Source organism: Podarcis filfolensis (genome assembly GCF_964270895.1).
Source record: "Podarcis filfolensis genome assembly, chromosome: 1".
In the NCBI taxonomy this organism is placed as follows: Eukaryota; Metazoa; Chordata; class Lepidosauria; order Squamata; family Lacertidae; genus Podarcis; species Podarcis filfolensis.
Window position 1 is genome coordinate 114,129,127 of NC_139604.1, and position 18,152 is coordinate 114,147,278.

At 42.9% G+C, this 18,152-nt stretch overlaps 1 protein-coding gene across 7 annotated transcripts in view; it reads left to right on the forward strand.

Moving 5' to 3' along the window:
* RIN3 (Ras and Rab interactor 3) overlaps positions 1-18,152 on the forward strand; it is a 72,063-nt gene that overhangs the window by 17,537 nt on the left and 36,374 nt on the right. For 4 of the 7 annotated variants that reach the window (XR_014547576.1, XR_014547577.1, XM_083611797.1 and 1 more), the window contains exon 1: positions 13,784-13,912. Coding sequence is in view for 4 of the 7 variants with exons in the window: in XM_083611797.1 (XP_083467923.1) it covers positions 13,792-13,912 (121 nt within the window). In the remaining 3 variants the exon portion in view is untranslated. Of the gene's footprint in view, positions 1-7,157; positions 7,348-9,257; positions 9,373-13,783; positions 13,913-18,152 lie in introns of those variants that run through there. The other 3 variants (XR_014547575.1, XM_083611794.1, XM_083611795.1) reach the window with 1 other exon arrangement.

The following is an 18,152-nucleotide window of genomic DNA, read 5'->3' on the forward strand; positions in this document are numbered from 1 at the left end:
CCAGGACACACCAGTTATTTATTTATTTATCTAAAAGCATTTATAATTCACTAAATGTTTTTGATTTTTTTCTAAGCACTGTACTATATATATATATATATATATATATATATATATATATATATGTAAAAATATCATTAACATGAAAACAACAACAGCATAAAACCAGTAAAGCAACAATATTAAAGCCTTTAAAACAAGAATTCGGGGATTTCAGATAAATGAAGACAGGTTCCAAGATTATAGGTCAGGGAAAGCCTGGGCAAAAATATGGTCTGCACAAGACATCTGAAACAGCTGGTGGTTGCTGCTTCATGTAAAGTTACAACAATATGATCATAGAGTTATTAGATAACTTTATTATTTCTCTTTTTTTAAAAAAAATAATTTTTATTAAATTTTACAATTTTCTTGTTCATCACAATAACATTATCTCAACAAAAAAGAAAAATACAGTTCCCCAATTCCCCCCTCCCCCTCCCCACTACTTCTCTCAACCCCATTTTCTGGTTTATTATATTTTAACTTCTCCTGCTTGTTTTATTATATCTCAATAAAGCTTTCTTAATTTTTGAATATTATTCTGATCTTGTCATTTTTATATTGTCATTATTTTCAAATTACCTCTTACTTTTTATTATTTCTTCGTTAATACATTTTAGTATCCATATTGTTTTGTTAGTTGTAAGAGTTTAATCAAACCCTGCTAGTGAGTCCACTTCTTTACAATATTTCTGTAAGTACAACATAAATGGTTCCCAATCCTTTTTAAAGTCTCTATTGTCTTTTTGTCTAATTCTTCCTGTTAGTTTCGCCATTTCCACATAGTCCGTCAGTTTCTCTTGCCATTCTTCTTTAGTTGCTATCATGTCGTCTTTCCGTTTCTGGGCTAGTAATATCCTAGCCACCATTGTGGCATACATAAATAACTTCTTCTGTTCCTTTGGCAAATCTTGACCTATAATGCCTAACAAAAAGGCTTCTGGTCTTTTAACAAAGGTCATTTTAAACATTCATTTAATTTCATTATAAATCATTTCCCAAATTTTTAAAATTAGTTTACAGTTCCACCTCATATGAAAAAAATGTAACTTCTTTTCCTTTACATTTCCATCATTTGTTAGAACCCGTTCTGTACATTTTTGCCATTTTTATAGGCGTGATATACCATCGCTACATCATTTTCATATAATTCTCTTTCAGTATTATACAATCAGTAAATTTTAGGTTCACTTTCCATAATTTTTCCCAGTCTTCCATTTGTATGTTATGTCCTAAATCTTGCGCCCACTTAATCATTGCACATTTAACCTCTTCGTCTTTGGTTTCCCACTCTGATAATAAGTTATACGTCTTCTTAAACAATTTAGTATTATCATCTATCATTTCTCTTTGGAATCTGGATGAAGTGTAACTGAATCCTTTCTTTTCATCTCCTTTAAATACCTCATTTAATTGGTGATATTACAACCAGTCTTGCACATACTTTGTTATTTCTCTTAAACAGGAACATAACAGCAGCAGGAAATGCCTGGCCCTACCTAGGTACAACTAAGTCTAGTGCCCCCTACTGACTAACCTGTATAATGGCAGTATCCACACAGTCTGTCCTCACATAGGTCGCCTTCACATTAATTCTGAATGTGTAGCTGCTGACTGGTGCATTGGCACCAAGGGAACATAACTGGTGGATGCAATCACACTCTCCCCCCACACATGTGAGAATAATTGTGTGTATACACACACATGGGTAGGAGGGAATGGGAATCCTAAACAATGGAACTGAAAGAACATTTGCAATGCAACAGGTACACATTCTGCAATGTTAATATGCTTAGAAGGATGCAAGATCAAGAGAGTGACTATTTCATGACCTGATAGCATGATCTTGATCACCTGTAGGGACAGGGAAACATTCCTGCAATGGGAGCCAAGAAGTGGTCCCAGTGTTTGTCAGTCCTTCCAGTCTGTTCGCACTCATTGGCCAAAGCACCAGGTGGTAGCATTTGCACTGGGCATGGCTTTCCTTTTCACAAAGCAATAGGTTTTTCCATTGTAATTCTTTAAAGAAAGGGGCCTCTGACTTGGATAGTTGCTGCTGAAAGTTCAGGGAAGAAAATTATTGAATATAGGGAACCTATATTAGAGCTGGTCTCCCCCCACCTCCACCCCACAGATGGCCTTGGCTGTAGGACTGTGTTACCCAGAAATCAATCATAAAAAACCCAACAAAGCTCCCACCTCCCATTGTCCCCTGTTTGATCAAGGGAGAAAGTGCTGCCTGCCGGCTGGTTGGAGCTGTCAGCCTGGGGTGCTATTCAAAGCACAGTGTAGATATAAGCCATTAGATGCACACAGAGTAAAATAGAAATGACCCGCTTCTCAACACAAATCCTGTGACAGGGCAGAGAAAAAGGGAGCTCAAAAGCTGTCCTATTTTTCTCCTCTCCTTTCTTTCTGCAGCTACCTGTGGTGTTTGCCACAGAGTCAGATTAAATAGCTGATTAAGCTTTTTCACAGCCCGGCCTCTCGATGTTCTGCCTGCTGAGAGCATTGCTGGAGCCAAATGTTGCTTCCACTGGCTCCATTAACCAAAATGACTTAAGACTTGGACATTCAGCAGATTGGGGGCGGGGAGGTGGGGGGAGAGATCCACTGGGGACATCAGTTAGATGTAAAACTGTCTTCCCGCTTGCAGCAATTGTGGGCCTTTGTTCCCTTGCAGCAAGGAGTGGCTTTTCTAATAAACTTTTAAAGAGGCACATTAAAAAAAAATAATGATTGATTGGCGAAGGGAGGAAGCCCAGATTAACAGCTTTGCTGTGCACACCTAAAAGAAATATATTTAAAAAACTGACTCTTTTCAAGAGCTTTTCAAAAATGGAATATTTGGTCCATTTTCAAATGGTCCTCTTCTGCTTCCTGTACTGTATTGCTAAATTAACTTTTTTATTATCAAGGGGCATAACTCAACTGTGAAGTATGTATTTTGCTACAGTTTTATCGACTTTGTTTTATAGATTATTCCATAGCTTTTATTGTAATGCATTGTTCTTTTTCTAAGTTTATGCCATGCTTTATGCATTTACATTCTGTAGGTTGCCTTGTGTGTCTAGAGACTAATAAATTATAGTAACAGTAATAGTAATTATAATCTTTTGTATCAGAAGGTCCCAGGTTCAATCCCTGGCGTTTCCAGCTCAGGTGTAGCACATAATGAACTCACCTCTTTCTTTTATTACCTATTTTGGTTTTATTTTTCCCCACCACACCTTGCTTTGTGCAACATCTTATCTGCTGAAGAGTTCAAAAGCTTGCCAGGCTTTTTGTGGCTTATGGGTTGGCCCAGAGTGACCCAGTGTGGCAGCACACACACTTTGGAACTCCTTGCCCATTGACATTAGCCAGTGTCAGGGACTGGACTGAGGAGGAATGCTGCCCCCCCCTTCCTGAACCTGCCTGAGAAGAGGAGGACAGTATAGATTTAGATCAGTGGTTTGCAGAAGGTCATAGTTCAGAGGCTGCAGAGTGGAGAAGCTGGGAAATATTGAGAGAGCAGCAGGAAGAAGAAGCACCAGGGGAGAGACAGCTAACAGACTCAGTGTCTCTTGAAAGCATTCCTGACCCCCTCACAGGACGAGGTGTGCCTTGAGAGTAGTAGAACAGAAAGCTCAGAGGCAGAAAACACAGGTCAGCCAGCGCAGGGATGACATAGAATAGGAGAGATGGAGGGGATGGGACTTTACTTGGAGCAACACCATTATCTAAGAGAGACTGCATTCCTTCATCTCTCTCTGTGAATATTGAATAAACTACTTGGTAAGAACTTTTCTTGTTTATCTGCTTCTTGGCTGCCACCGTGGGAGGGATAGGATTCCCTGAAGCCTGGCAGGCAGGCAGCTTCGCTGTACGTTTTTTGGCCCTTGCTAAAACCATTTTTGTTTAAGCAGGCCTGTCCAGATATTTAGAAGCTGATATGTGTTCTCATTTGTTGATTTAAATTATATTTTGCTTTAAAAAAAATACCTGTTTTTAACTTTTTTTGTTGACTGTTTTAATAGTTATTTTATTTTTTATACCCCATTTAGAAGTTCTATTTACAATCAAGTGGTATATACATTTTGTTAAATAAATAAAATTAGATAGCTGTAAACATTGTTTCTTCCCTTATGGATCAGTGTGACTACCTTTGCTTTAAAAAAGTGACCTTGTTTCTTTTCTCCCCCTCCCCCCATCTATAATTGGGAAAACATCTCTGAGTACAATTGTATTTCTCTTCTAAATCTATTAGGGTTGTACAAAATTAAAATGCACATTCAAATCCCTAATCCTCTTACCTTGAAATGCAACCACATCATTATAAAAATTATCCTCCCTATGAATACTCTGAATTAATTCAATAACTGTTCTCAGTCACCACTCTGATCCTAAATAATTAACAATAAAAATGATTCCAAATAATATATTGTGGTTTTTTGCTCCAGTTTTTGCTTCATGTCCTATAACTTTACATTTGCACTTTTGTCTATTGCACGGTTTCCCAAGCTTGAGTCTCTAGCTGTTTTTGGACTACAACTCCCATCATCCCTAGCTAGTGGGACCAATGGTCAGGGATGGTGGGAATTGTAGTCAGCTGGAGACCCAAGTTTAGGAAACCCTGGTCTATTGATTGGAACCCAATCCCCCATAGGACTGGAATTTTTGCAATAAGGAAAGTGATGGGGAAATGTACCAAGAAGCATGGGATGCCACACATGGAATTTGATACAACATCCTCTCAAACATATCAGGATAAAAATTCATTAAGCCAACATCATCAGATCTGTCTGCAAACAAATCAGGATGGCTGCTCAATAAATATGTCATCTGGAAGCACCTTGGGATGGGATGAGAAGGCTGCCCCTAAGTCCTTCAGTTCAGGTGGCATCACTCATTATCGAAGGAACTAAGCCAAGACTGGCATGCTCCTTCCTTTGAACCTTTAGTAACTCCCTGGTTTAATTTATCAGTGAGTTCCTCACAACAGTACCACAGAGGGCTCTTATCTTCATGCCCTTCTTTTGTTCTTCTCATATCCAGCCAGTTGGCCTCCATGGGAAGCAGGACTATCCTAATGTTCTGCTTGGGAGAAAGCATCCCAGCATACAAAACTGGATTATACCAAGTTGGATCACTGGCTGATCTGGCTGAATACTGTCTTCATTGACTGGGAGAGGGTCCGAAGTATCTTAGGCAGGAACTTTCCCCCAACCTCCCAGGAGATGCTGGGAATTAAACCTGGGAACTTTAGCATGAAAAGCACGTGCCTTGCCATGGAGTTATCGCCCTTCCTTTAACAGAGTTTCCCCTCCACCATTATTTTCATCTTAGGGACCACTTGAAAGCACACTGCAGAGCACCAGAACTCCCTGGACTACAACTTAATAATAACTGCAGGACTGGCTACAAATGGGCCTGGTTCTCAGACACAGAAATGTAAACTATGGCTTCCAGGAACCACACAAATGTGTGGGCCCCTGGAGAGGAGCTTACAGCCTCTTTGCTTCTCTTTGCCTCTTCTCTCTGGACCTTGTTTTGCCCCTGCATCATGCTGAGCTAAGCCAAAGTTTGGTTTAGTATGCCACCCGAACCCAGGACTCATGGTTAAGCTGTTGCCTTGCTAACTGTAGCCAAAAGCAACCCTCTCTGTGAGCCTGCACTTTTATATAGTCCTGGTAAGCTTATCAGGGCCTTGTGAGCCCAGCCACCATGAGGGTTTTGGGTGGAAAAGCAGAGAGAGATGGAGGAGGTTGTTCACCCTTTGCCTTGTCCAGCATTTCTCCACTGCAAATTTCATCCTGCAGGGTTTGAAATGTGAGCTTGCAGCTGAGGAACAGGCCAGCACCCCTCTCACCCCACTGCTTTTCTTGTTTGTTTGTTTGTTTTTAAAAAAACCTTCCCTCCTACAAAAAAAAGTAGACGAAGCCTCAGAGCTCTACTGTTCTGTGCTTGCATGAGCCATCACGCAATTTCTCTTGCAATAACAATGCAGAGGTGGAGCTTATAATGTTACTCTTCACAAATTCTGTTCCACCTGCTCCTCACATCTGTGAATAAATCTAAATGTAGGCAGAAAACAGTCTGGATGTTTATTTTTAAAAGTGTTAATGATATTTTCGTAGAGCCTCTACAGGGACTCAGTAATAGATTGGTTAAGTCCTGGCCTGCTGTAACCTGCCCTCTGTGTTCTAAAAGTGAGACATCTTCTCAGAATATTGCTTTGTTTGTGGAAGAGTAAATTGCTGAAATGTATGTGTTTTGTGCATGTGTGTACATGCGCAAAATAAAGTTCAGCCAATGGAATTCAATATGATAAAATAGAGGTCTGATTGATGTTCACCTGTCTGGGTGAAGGTATTCTGCAGCTTTTCCATAATTAAAGTCCATCATATATTTAATTGTTATTTAATTATATGACAGTTATTCTTTAACTATTATATTTAATTCCTGTTGAATAAAACTGATTCTTATCTGATATTAATGCAGTTATATAAACAGTAAACAAACATAGATACATATATAATCAAGCTTCCTAAATTGGTATTAGGAACATCTGTAATGATCAATAAACGTTAACCAAACAGTATAACAACAACAACAACAACAACTATTATTATTATTATTATTTATTATTTATACCCCGCCCAGTTGGCTGAGTTTCCTCAGTCACTGTGGGCAGCTTCCAACAGAATATTAAAATACAATAGTCTATTAAACATTAAAAGCTTTCCTAAACAGGTCTGCTTTCAGATGTTTTACAAACAAGATGTATTACAAACAAGGCTGATATTACATATAATAAAGGAAAAGAGTTACTAGTTCTTGTTTGACATTTCATGTTGCATTTACTGAAACTTTTTTTGTAGCCATAGTAGTAGGGAAATCAAATGCTAGAAACCCAAATAGATGAGATGGGTCCTTGTAGGGCAAGGAATGGCTGCACAAACTTCTTAGGATTCCCAACACATTCAGCGCAGTAATCAAGGGAAGCAGGTTAGTTGGATCTGACATAAGCTGCTCTGCCCTGTGTTTTCTGAGGGTCTTTCAATTCACACTTCTCTGTCCCAGTCAAGTTGCTGCAGCCGCCTCACAGGGGATTTGCTTGTGTCTTCTTGCAGACTTATCACAGACACCAGTGAAGAAGTGGAAGATGAGAACCGTCGGGGCAAGCCAATTACCCCAAGACATTGCTGTCCCCCACCAGGCATCAGTGTCCTTGAGAAGCTCATCAAGACATGCCCGGTTTGGCTTCAGTTGAGCATCAGCCAGGAAAAAGCTGTCCAAATACTCTGCAAGGAGCCCGTAGGGGTATGTCTACACTTTCTCTGAAGAATACTGTTTTGTGGTTCTTGAGGGAGATGACATGCAGACTTAGATCATGGGAAGCCAATGTGCTATACTCCAAACGTTGTTGAACTCCAACTCCCATCAGCCCCAGCCAGTATGTCCAATGGACAGGAGTGATGGAATCTGGGATCCAACAACATCTGAAGGGCAACAGATTTCCTGCCCCTAAACAAGATTCTGTTTTCTTGGTGTATTTTGCAGCTTTTTTCCTCTCCCCACTGATTTCACTATTTTAGACTGTTATCGGACGTTTTGTGGGATAGTGCATTTTAGCAAGTTTATAATGCATTTCAGCAAGTTATTATCACTAACACATTCATTTTTATTTGTACTTTCCCTTAATATATGCATTCTGTACACACTTCTTCTTCTTCTTGGAAAACTGCACCGCAAAATTTGGAAATGTGGGAATTTAGAGGGACAGCTACTTTTCAATTTGTGGATTGTTTCAGGAAGTGCTGATTAGGTAGGTTCCCATTAAAATGCAAACAAATCCAAATTTCTCCCCCACCTGTGCTCTGATTATAGTCTAGTGGCCTTTCTTTAGCAGCAGAGAAATGTATTTAAATGATAGCCATCTATCCAACCTGGTGTTGTTTGGCTCTAGGACTTGACAGTCAGAAATTCTGGACATATGGCAGAGTCCTACTGAAACCATCAACTCTGGTGTGGAGAGGCAGTGAAAGAAAGACTAATTCTATGATCCTATGGCATTAGGAAACAGGCTGAGAATAAGACAGCTAGTACCATTATGCCAGTACTGTATATAAATCAGAGGTGGCGCCTTATCTGGTGTATTGTGTATAGCATGGGTGGGGATACTTTGGCCCTGTGGCCCTCTAGATGCTGTGGGACTCTGACTCTCATCAGCCTGACCCAGGAATGCCAGTGGTCAGGAGTGATGGGAGATCTGGTCCAATAACATCTGGGGGACCACAGTTTCCCCTGTTTCCTTGTATATAGTCTGGTTTCGTGTTTTCAGAAAAGGGCATCATAGCCAGGGGAGGTCCATACATAAAATGTGCATGTGTTAATTTATCACTTAAGATGCATAGGCTGACTCTCACAGGCAGAGGTGTCCTAAAAGTAAAGGGTGTGTTCGTTTTTTAGTTTTAACAGTGACAAAAATGGGGAGGAGATCCAGGACCCAGTGCCCCCCAAAACCCAGGCCCATCCCTTAACAGCATTCCTAATCAGAGTCCATTCTAAAAAAAAAGCATATTGTAGAGCTGGCAAAGGTGCAGAAAAGCGTAATCGACATGATCAATGAGCTGGGGCAACACCCTATGAAGAAAGATGACAACACTGAGAGCTTTTTACTTGCACATGACAGCCATTTATAACATGGTATTGCACATAGTGTGGAGAAAACGGATACGGTTCTTTTTCTCAGTCTCCCAAAATACCAGACCCTGGGGTTATACAATGAAGCTGAGCACTGGGAGATTCAAGACAGTGTCTTCACACCGTGCATAGTTAAACTGCGTATTTTTCTGATGTATGATGTAGTAATGGCCACCAACTGCTTTGAAAGAGGATTAGAGAAATTAGTGGAGGCTATGAATGGCATTTTACCTACAGGATCGGTAAAAGCATGTATCTGAATATCAGTTGTTGAGAGAGGGCTATTGGGCTCAGATCCTTTTTGTAGGCTTCCTGTAAGCATCTGGTTGGCTGCTATGGGAACAGAACATTGGTCTACTCTAGACCTTTGGTCTGGTCCAGCAGGGACCTTTTATGTTCTTAAATAAAAGGTACATAAATCTTGACCCAGTTCTGATATAATGCCTACTGAACAGGTCATACTTGAATGACACCTTTTTGTTGTTGTTGCATGATATAATTTCACGCACCCTCTTTTCTCTGGTTAGATATTCATAGTTCGGAAAGATGAGAACCTGAAAAATCTGCTTCTCTCAGTTCATTTCCCAGCCCTGGTGGAGGCTTCTGACATTTCAGAATACAGGATTAAAGAAGAAAAATCATGTAAGTTTATTCCTGACTTTTGAAACTTATCTCTCCGCCAAACTATTTTGCACCCTGTCCACAATATACCTGCACCTAGATCATTTTCAATGCAAATGTGTGTGTCTCTTCATTATGATCTTCATTAAGATTCAGGACAGGCAAAAGAAAGTGCTTCTTCACAAAGTGCATAGGTGAACTATGGAATGCACGCCCACAAAAAGTAGGGATGGCCACCAACTTGGATGGCTTTAAAGTAGGGATTAGACAGATTTGCTGAACATAAGGCTCTCAGTGGCTACTAACCCTGATGGTTATGTTCTACCATCACTGTCCAGAGGCAGCATGATTATGGATACCAATTGCTGGAAACCACAGATGTCCTGCTGCTGCTTTGAATGCCTCCAGCCAAGGAGAGCCCAAGCCTTAGGAAAGAGTTTCCCTGTGGTTTTTCCATTCTCTTATCATTGTCTCATAAACACATTTCATATCAGTGTCTTCTCAAAACACTGGTTATCTTCACCAAACATGTTATGTCTCCACCTCCTCCTGGGCTTCCTGTTGATGACCTCCTTGGCCTCACATTAAATACAAGTGTTCCTCCCCATCCTTTTTATCTAACCAGTTGCCAAGATTCCACACTGGCAGTTTCCTTTGCCTCAGTGAGAGTCCCTTTGAGCCACAAACAACTTTTCTGACTGCTTATGCACTGGGCGTTCGAGTTGGAATTATCATTTTGCAAGGTGGCCATACGATGATGTCATCCATTCTTGTTCCTTCACAGTGCTTTTTTTGTATTTCTTTTCTTACTGCAGAAAGCTGCAACATGCCAGTAATACTACATTAATGGTGGACAGTAAGTGACCCTCTGGAGGTTGTTGGACTCCAACTCCCATCAGCCCCGTCAGCATGGCCAGTAATCAAGTCTGATGGGAGTTGGAGTCCAACAGCCTCTGGAGGGACACAGGTTTCCTGTTCCTGTTCCTTCTTGGCATTCACACGAATTGGATGGCCTTCCTGTCTTCCTTGTCCTCAAGTATCTACTTTGTGGAGTTATACTGCCCTTGCAGAGTCTAGTTTACCTATCATGGCTAATGTAATGACCTATCCTCAGTGATTTTGTCTGATCCTTTTCCACAGCTGTAGAAGATAATGGCCATCACTATGTCTTGAGGTCATGAATTCCACACTGGAATTGCTTTGCTGGGTCAGACAAATGTCCAAAAAAAAATGTTAATGAAAGAGCCAAAGTTTGAATCAGGGACGGTGAGGAAAGGAGCACATCTGGTGTGGGCTGCTTCCATGTGACACCACAGCCCGGCCAACAAGACATTCCAGACAGGAGTTGGGGTGCATGAGGCCCACACCATTAAGTACACCACAGCTGCTGGATAAAACACAACATCTGGAAGCTTTAAAGGCATATCTCATCAGGGAGGATATGGAGGAGAGGGATGGCAGACAAGGATGGAAGGAGAGTGAGGAAAGTGCAAGGACGAACTCTACTAAAGGAGGAGGAGGGGAGGAAGGGAAGAAAAGAAGGATGTTGCCCTACCTCGATGATGCTGAGGAACTAGGGTGGGAAGAGGAAAGGGGAAGAAAGAGGGAAGGGTCTAAGGCTGTTGGCCCAGTGGTGAAACAAGTGAAGAGAAAGGGAGAGGAGGAAGGATAGAACATGTGGAAACTTTATATTTACAAATAGAGATGCTTAGATGAAGCAGGCATCTCCGAAGATAAGTGACCACCTGGAGCTCCAAGGATCCTTGTAACCTTAGACAGGGCATCCTTGAAAAACTGTATAAAACTACACCAGCTGGATGATCTGCTTGCTTATATGGGGAGCAGGCATTTTACTTATGTGATTTTTGAAGTGGGATGTGTGCCCCTCCTTAATTACACTACTGGCAGTTTTCCAACGTAGACCTTCTAGTTACATAAGCCACCACCGCATGCCGGCCTTCACAGTTCCTGCTGATAAGGTTATTAAGTGAATTCAGATGCTAATGGCTACCCTGGAGTACCACAGCCTTCAAAATACAATGCCCTGTGCTCCAAGCAGCCTGGCACACAATGGCCCTCTTGCTGATGAAATTTCTCCAGCAGAATGTTCTCAGAAACTCCATTCACAGGGGTAATGAGTTGTGCCAAAGAGAGGTCAAACGCTTTAAACACATATATACTTTTCACAGTAGTTAGCCATCTGAACTTCACAGCCTCCCGCATCCCCTCCCTGAAAAATAAAATAAAATAAAATGAGAGTTACGTTTTACCCTGATGCCCCCTGGAGAGCTTGAGCTCATTTTCTGATAAGCAGCATTGCAAGCTGGTGGCGTTTGCCTCGCTGCTGCTGCTTTTGGAAAGGTTAAAAAGAAGCAGCAAGCAACCAGCGTGCATACATTTCTTTGAATATCTGGCACTGCAAACTGCTCAAGCCGCAGAAGTGCTTGGGGAATATTCATGGGCTTTATGGCATATCATGATTCAGAGAGTGTTAAATTAGCTTGAACAATTGAGGAGCTATGAAACTATCTCGAGTGGCATCCATGCATTATTCATACGGAAGCTAATGAGGGAATTGAAGGGGATAACTAGGCAGAGGTAGGCAAAAGGCAGCTTTATTCTTTTGACTGAAGAGACCATTTTGCTCCGGCTTAATCCTGCATCAGTTTGGGAACTCCCGGGAGTTCGGTGTTGTTTGTGGCGGGCGTCATTTAGCCCACAGATACTGTGCGCTTTGAAATCTTCCGTTCCATGGCAAAAGATTTAATGAAATGTTGCATAAACTAATTGCAACACAATGCCAGTAATAGGATTGCCCCTTGGGGTTGTTTGTTACATGTGTATTCCGTGCTTCCCTCCTGCTGCTTCTCCAAAGAGCTCTGCACCGTTCGTACATACTGTACAGTGGTACCTCGGGTTACATACGCTTCAGGTTACATACGCTTCAGGTTACAGACTCCGCTAACCCAGAAATAGTACCTTGAGTTAAGAACTTTGCTTCAGGATGAGAATAGAAAACGTGCTCTGGTGGCACAGCTGCAGCGGGTGGCCCCATTAGCTAAAGTGGTGCTTCAGGTTAAGAACAGTTTCAGGTTAAGAACGGACCTCTGGAACGAATTAAATACTTAACCCGAGGTACCACTGTATTTATTTGCCATGTTTTATGTACAGTGGTACCTCGGGTTAAGAACTTAATTCATTCCAGAGGTCCGTTCTTAACCTGAAACTGTTCTTAACCTGAAGCACCACTTTAGCTAATGGGGCCTCCTGCTGCTGGTGCGCCGCCGGAGAACGATTTCTGTTCTCATCCTGAAGCAAAGTTCTTAATCCGAGGTACTATTTCTGATTTAGCGGAATCTGTAACCTGAAGCGTATGTAACCTGAAGCGTCTGTAACCCAAGGTACCACTGTACCTTCTTTCTGCTGATGAGCTCAAGGCACTTCACAGTTAAAATAATGGATTATAATTGATGACATATGTGCTATCCCGAGACATCGCCTCCTGCGAGTCAAGGCTCAAGGTACATAGTACCTAAGGCTAGCCAAGGTATTTTGGCACCCAAGGCAGGAAACTCCACACGTGCCCCTCTCTGGAAGCAAAAACACAGCAATCATTAAATAATGTAACAATTTGCTACCTTTTCACGGCAGCCCAAGCCAGCTGCCTGTAAACAGCAGCCTCACCCAACCAGTGATAGGGCCGGTCTCAAGGAGAAGAAGCAAATGCGGTTGCCTTGGCTACAGATGAGGTATTATTCTTATTTTTTGTGCGGGGGCTGTTCTGTACCACAGTATTAATTTTATTATCACTGTCAAACTGTTAATTACTGGATTCTATGCATTTTAATGATCTGGTCTTTCACGTAGTGTATCGGAAACCGCTTTGTATTCAGTATGTAACGAAAAGCGGTATACAAATGAACAAAGAAATAAGGAAATAAAATTTCGAGGAGGGCAGGCGCCAAATAGCAACAGGTCCTAGCCAGGCTAATGGAGGAAGCCTTGCTGCCTGTAACCGTTCCCCTTTGCTTCAACTGGGTGAAATGGGTGCAGATGGAGACAGTTGTGGAGGCCCAGAGCTAAATGGTACTGGATCCTGAGCAGATTGATGCCTCACCCCCAGATCGTCGACTTTGCCAAGCTACCTCTTCCTTTGATTCAGCTAGATGGAAAGGCTGCTGAAGGAGGCAGTTTTGGTAAAGGAGGAATCAAATGCCTTTGGTCCCAGCTAAATGAATGGTTGCAGAGCGAGTTCCAAAGTAGTATCCTGTCGACATCAATGCTACCTTCTGACCAGTGACAGCAAAGAGTTAAGTAGCATGGAGAAGTGGCAGGAAGACAACGTTTGATTTCCAAATTCAATCCCATTCAGTGTACGGAAGATGTCACCACAGACATGCAGGACGATCCTTGGAGCCTCTGGGATGTTGCATTCCGGTCATGGTGACTCATTCTATTTTTAGCTCAAGTATCTCTGTCCATTCTCCATATTTAGTAACTTTGACCGCAGCACACCAGAGCAAACTCAGGGTCGTGCCTCGGATTTCCTTCCTCATTCAGGGTAAGTTGCCCACCTTGTCGTATCTACTCATGAATTATCTGTATAACTTTTTTTTAAAAGAAGAGAAATTCTCTCTCATATATTTTTTTCTAAGAAGACAATAACATTGGTAGTGCCTGCATGCCAGGGCAATCTGATAGACTTCCTGCAGTTTAAATCATTATTTTTAAAAAAGTAACTTTGCTTTAGCAAAGTTAATTGGCTTCAGACTAACTGTACACATGGATTAAACATGGAGAGCAAAGGATTTAGCTGAGCTAAAGCATGATTCCTTCCATTGACCTTGGGATTCTCAAACAAATGTCATTATTAAGGTCAGAACTATTCACTAGTGTAAACAAAGGCAGAGGAGAGCGAAGTTTTATAGCCGGGAAATGTGCCTGTTCAGACTGAAGTAGCTTTCAAACAAAGCATTCCTGATAATGGTTTGTAGTGGCACAGACTCCAAGCAGTGCTAGTAAAGGTAAAGGTAAAGGGACCCCTGACCATTAGGTCCAGTCGTGACCGACTCCGGGGTTGCGGCGCTCATCTCCCTTTACTGGCCGAGGGAGCCGGTGTACAGCTTCTGGGTCATGTGGCCAGCATGACTAAGCATTCTGGCAAACCAGAGCAGCGCACGGAAACACCGTTTACCTTCCCACCGGAGCAGTACCTATTTATCTCCTTGCACTTTGACGTGCTTTCGAACTGCTAGGTTGGCAGGAGCAGGGACCGAGCAACGGGAGCTCACCCTGTCGGGGGGATTCGAACCGCGACCTTCTGATCGGCAAGCCCTAGGCTCTGTGGTTTAACCCACAGCGCCACCCACGTCCCTAAAGCAGTGCTAACGGGGGCCAAATCCTGTATCACAGGCTGGATAGAGTGCTGGACTGCAACTTTGGGTATACGGGTATCCTCACAGCAATTTAAAGGTCACTATTTCTCTGTCTTAGGGTTGCTGGGCACAGGGGCAGTCCTGCCATGAAGCATGGTGAAGGGATTGGGGCAGCTGAAGCCCGGGACTCCATAGTGCATGGCCCACCCCCACCCCCTGAGATGGCCACCAGCATTACTTCAGTTGTGAAGCACACAATTACCATTTCTTTCCCCCACAGCCATGGCACGCTTACAAACGTGTGGGGAACATTTTTCAGTCCGAGGGGCACATCTCTTCTGGGCAAACTTCTGCAGGTCACATGCCAGTGTTGGGCAGGGTCAGAAGAACAATGAGTTTAAATGTTGTCAGGGCCGGCTCACCCATGAGGCTGGGTGAGGCAGCTGCCTCAGGTGGGGGGAAGCTCAAGAACAGGCCCTTCTGCAGGTGCCCTGCCTTTGCTACAGGAGAAGCAGCACAGGCAGAAGCACCAAGGAGATCTTGCCAAAAATCTAACAAAACCTTGTCAAAATCCCGTGAGGTATGAGATCTCGTGAGATTTCAGCAAGGACTCACAAGATCTCACCAGAACCCACGGTCAACATCACCACTTTGCAGGTGCTGCTACACATCCCAGATAAGAGAGGCTTCAGTGGGGCAGGGCAACACATTCCTATTTTGCCTCAGGCAGTGAAACAGGGTGTGCCGCCCCTGAATGTTACCTTTGTGCAGTATGCTACTTTCAACGCACACTTGACACCCCTCTCTATCCTCTATCCAGGCAAGCAAGAGTCATTATTTGAGCTCAAGGACAACTAGCCAGGCAAAAAATTATCAAGGGTGGGGGGGTGTCATTTGGACTCTTTGTCAGGTAACAACAAGTTGGGGGGCAGCCCTGGTGCGGGAGAGACTGTCCTGTATCAGTTTGTCTCCAGCTAGTAGAGAAGTCTACATATTTTGCTCTTGGGGGTCGGGCAGGGCCAGCCCAGTAAATTTTGTTGTCTGAAACAAAGAACAGGATTGGACAACCTGCAAAGGAATAGGGCTTTCTACCACTTTGCATTTCGTTTATGTCGTTGCAAACACTGAGTTGTAAGATGGTTGCTTTTTGTTCAAATGAATGTACAGGGGACTATTTCACTTGCAAAGTGGTTCGCGAGGGGTGGGTGTCAAAAGTTTAAGGGGAAGTGTTGCTCAGGCAGTTTTGTAAGGCAGGGGTGATGATTCATGGCTGCTTGCGCATCACCAAGAAAGAGGACTCAAGATTTGTACAAGCTATAAACTGAGAAATGCAATGCTTCTCATCAGAGTCGACAAGACTGTGATCAGGGGACTCATGTGCCTGTTCAACCTGATGTTTAAGCGCTTTCTGTTGATGGGCAACTTCAAGGCCTCTGCTCTCCTTTCTCGTCATTCTGCAAGCTGTGCTTGGATCAGACGGCTGTTCAGGTAGAGATCCTCTTCAAACAAGGGCCTGTTTCCTGCAAAATAGGACATATTGCTACCCTACATTTATTAGTTATGAACTAATCTCTCCATTTTGGTTTCTCTCAGATTTTCATTCTCCCCCCCCCCCCCATCATAAGTTCAGTTCCCCACATTTCTGCATCAGTTCGTTATTTTATTTAAAGTCTTCATGAAAATTAATCAGCATTTTAGTGTTACTATGGGACGGACAAATTTCCTTTTCAGTTTCTTGAATTTTCTCATTTTCCCAGTTCTCCACATTTCCACATCAGTTTGTGCTTTTTTAAAAAACTTCATGAAGATTCATCAGCATTTTAGTTTCAATTTCCCTTAATCTACACATTTTTCTACGCAGTTGTGCATGATATACACATTTTGCAATTTCCCATAATAAACCCAGTTTTGTACACTTTTTTTTTAAAAAAAGTCTGCATGCCGCATCATCATATGATTAAGACAAGTGTGAATTTCAAAGGGAGGAATCAGTATAGCACTAACTCCCTCATTGTTTCTGTGCAAGGATTTCTGCTTACACAACTAAATCCCCCCCCCCCACCTTGCAGCCATCCCTAAATCTGTTTTGAGGTTTTCCCCAACCCTCTGAAGCAAATTGGGGGAGGGTGTAGGGCTCATGGAGGGATAAGAGAGGGGTAGAAATTCTACTGCACAAAAAGACATCCTTGTGACTTGAACAGCACCAATAGGTTAGCTGCATTTCGGTTCACACATTGTTTTAGGAAGTGCAGATTAAGTCCATGTGTCACATAGAGCTTTGTCCTCCAACATCTCACTGCTGCCCCCGCACACCACATCACCAGATACCTGAGTGGCCCCCCACATTATTTCCATTGGTTGGGTTGGCCTGGCAGGCTGGGGACCACTTTGTATCCTAGGGTAGTTTGCTTTCTGTAAAAATAAGATATATAATCAGAGTATTTCCAGAGTCTGAGAAGAGTCGGGGTTTTTTATTCAAAGTATAATAGGGATTTTCCATACTGTCCTGAAAATGTCAGAGTTGATGGGAACTCTGCCCCGGGTTATTTGAAAGAAAACTTGAAGCAGTTCTTGAGGCAGCCAGAAAACACAAAGGAGTTTTCATTTTAAACTTTAATCACTTTCTCTAAGGTGAAACTTCCTGAGGAAAGGAAAGAAAATCTCCCTCTTGTAAGTAGGCACAATTTCCTTCTTTCTGTTCTGTTTTCTTTGGAACAAAAGGCCTTGCCTTGCCTTGTGCCCGAGTAGTGTAGGTGTTTCTCAGAATTCACATATTATTGATGAGGAAATATGTGGACACCGAAGCAGCGCTATACCTTTTGGCAGGACCAACCTAACCACCAAAAATAGTGAGCAAGCTTGTGAGTTCTCCAGAATTTTTCTTCAGTTAAGTAGAAGAAAAAAATAGCTGGCAGGCTTACCTGAGAGCAACAGGTGGCAGTGAAAACAGGTGTACCTTGCATCAGCATCTCTCTGGGGAGTTAAAATGGTCACTCCTACCATTGAAAAATGATTTAAATAGGTCGGCCCAGGGCAGGTAGACCTCAGCAGTAGGCAGTACAGTAGTAGAGTGTGCCTTAGGGCAGAAGCAGTTTGACACATGGGGTGGTGCTGCTACACTAGCTTCCTGGCAGGTGGGTCTTTGTTGCTTACTGAGGAGAAAGGGGCAGGGTTATGCAAATGGAGTGGCAGAAGGCCTAGATTGGCTGACTGCTCTGCCACTCAGGGGTGCCTGCTATAGGGGTGGAAGGGGCCTCAATATTTGTAGGCAGGGGGTGAGCCCTCCAATATTGAGGGGCCACCATTCCACACCGCCTCCAGTGAGCACCGGGTGGGGGCGGGAGGTGTGGAGAGCGCTTTTCACTCTCCCCGCTCCCCACTGCGATCACTTCCTCAAAGGGACACCCACACGTCTCAGCAGGCCTG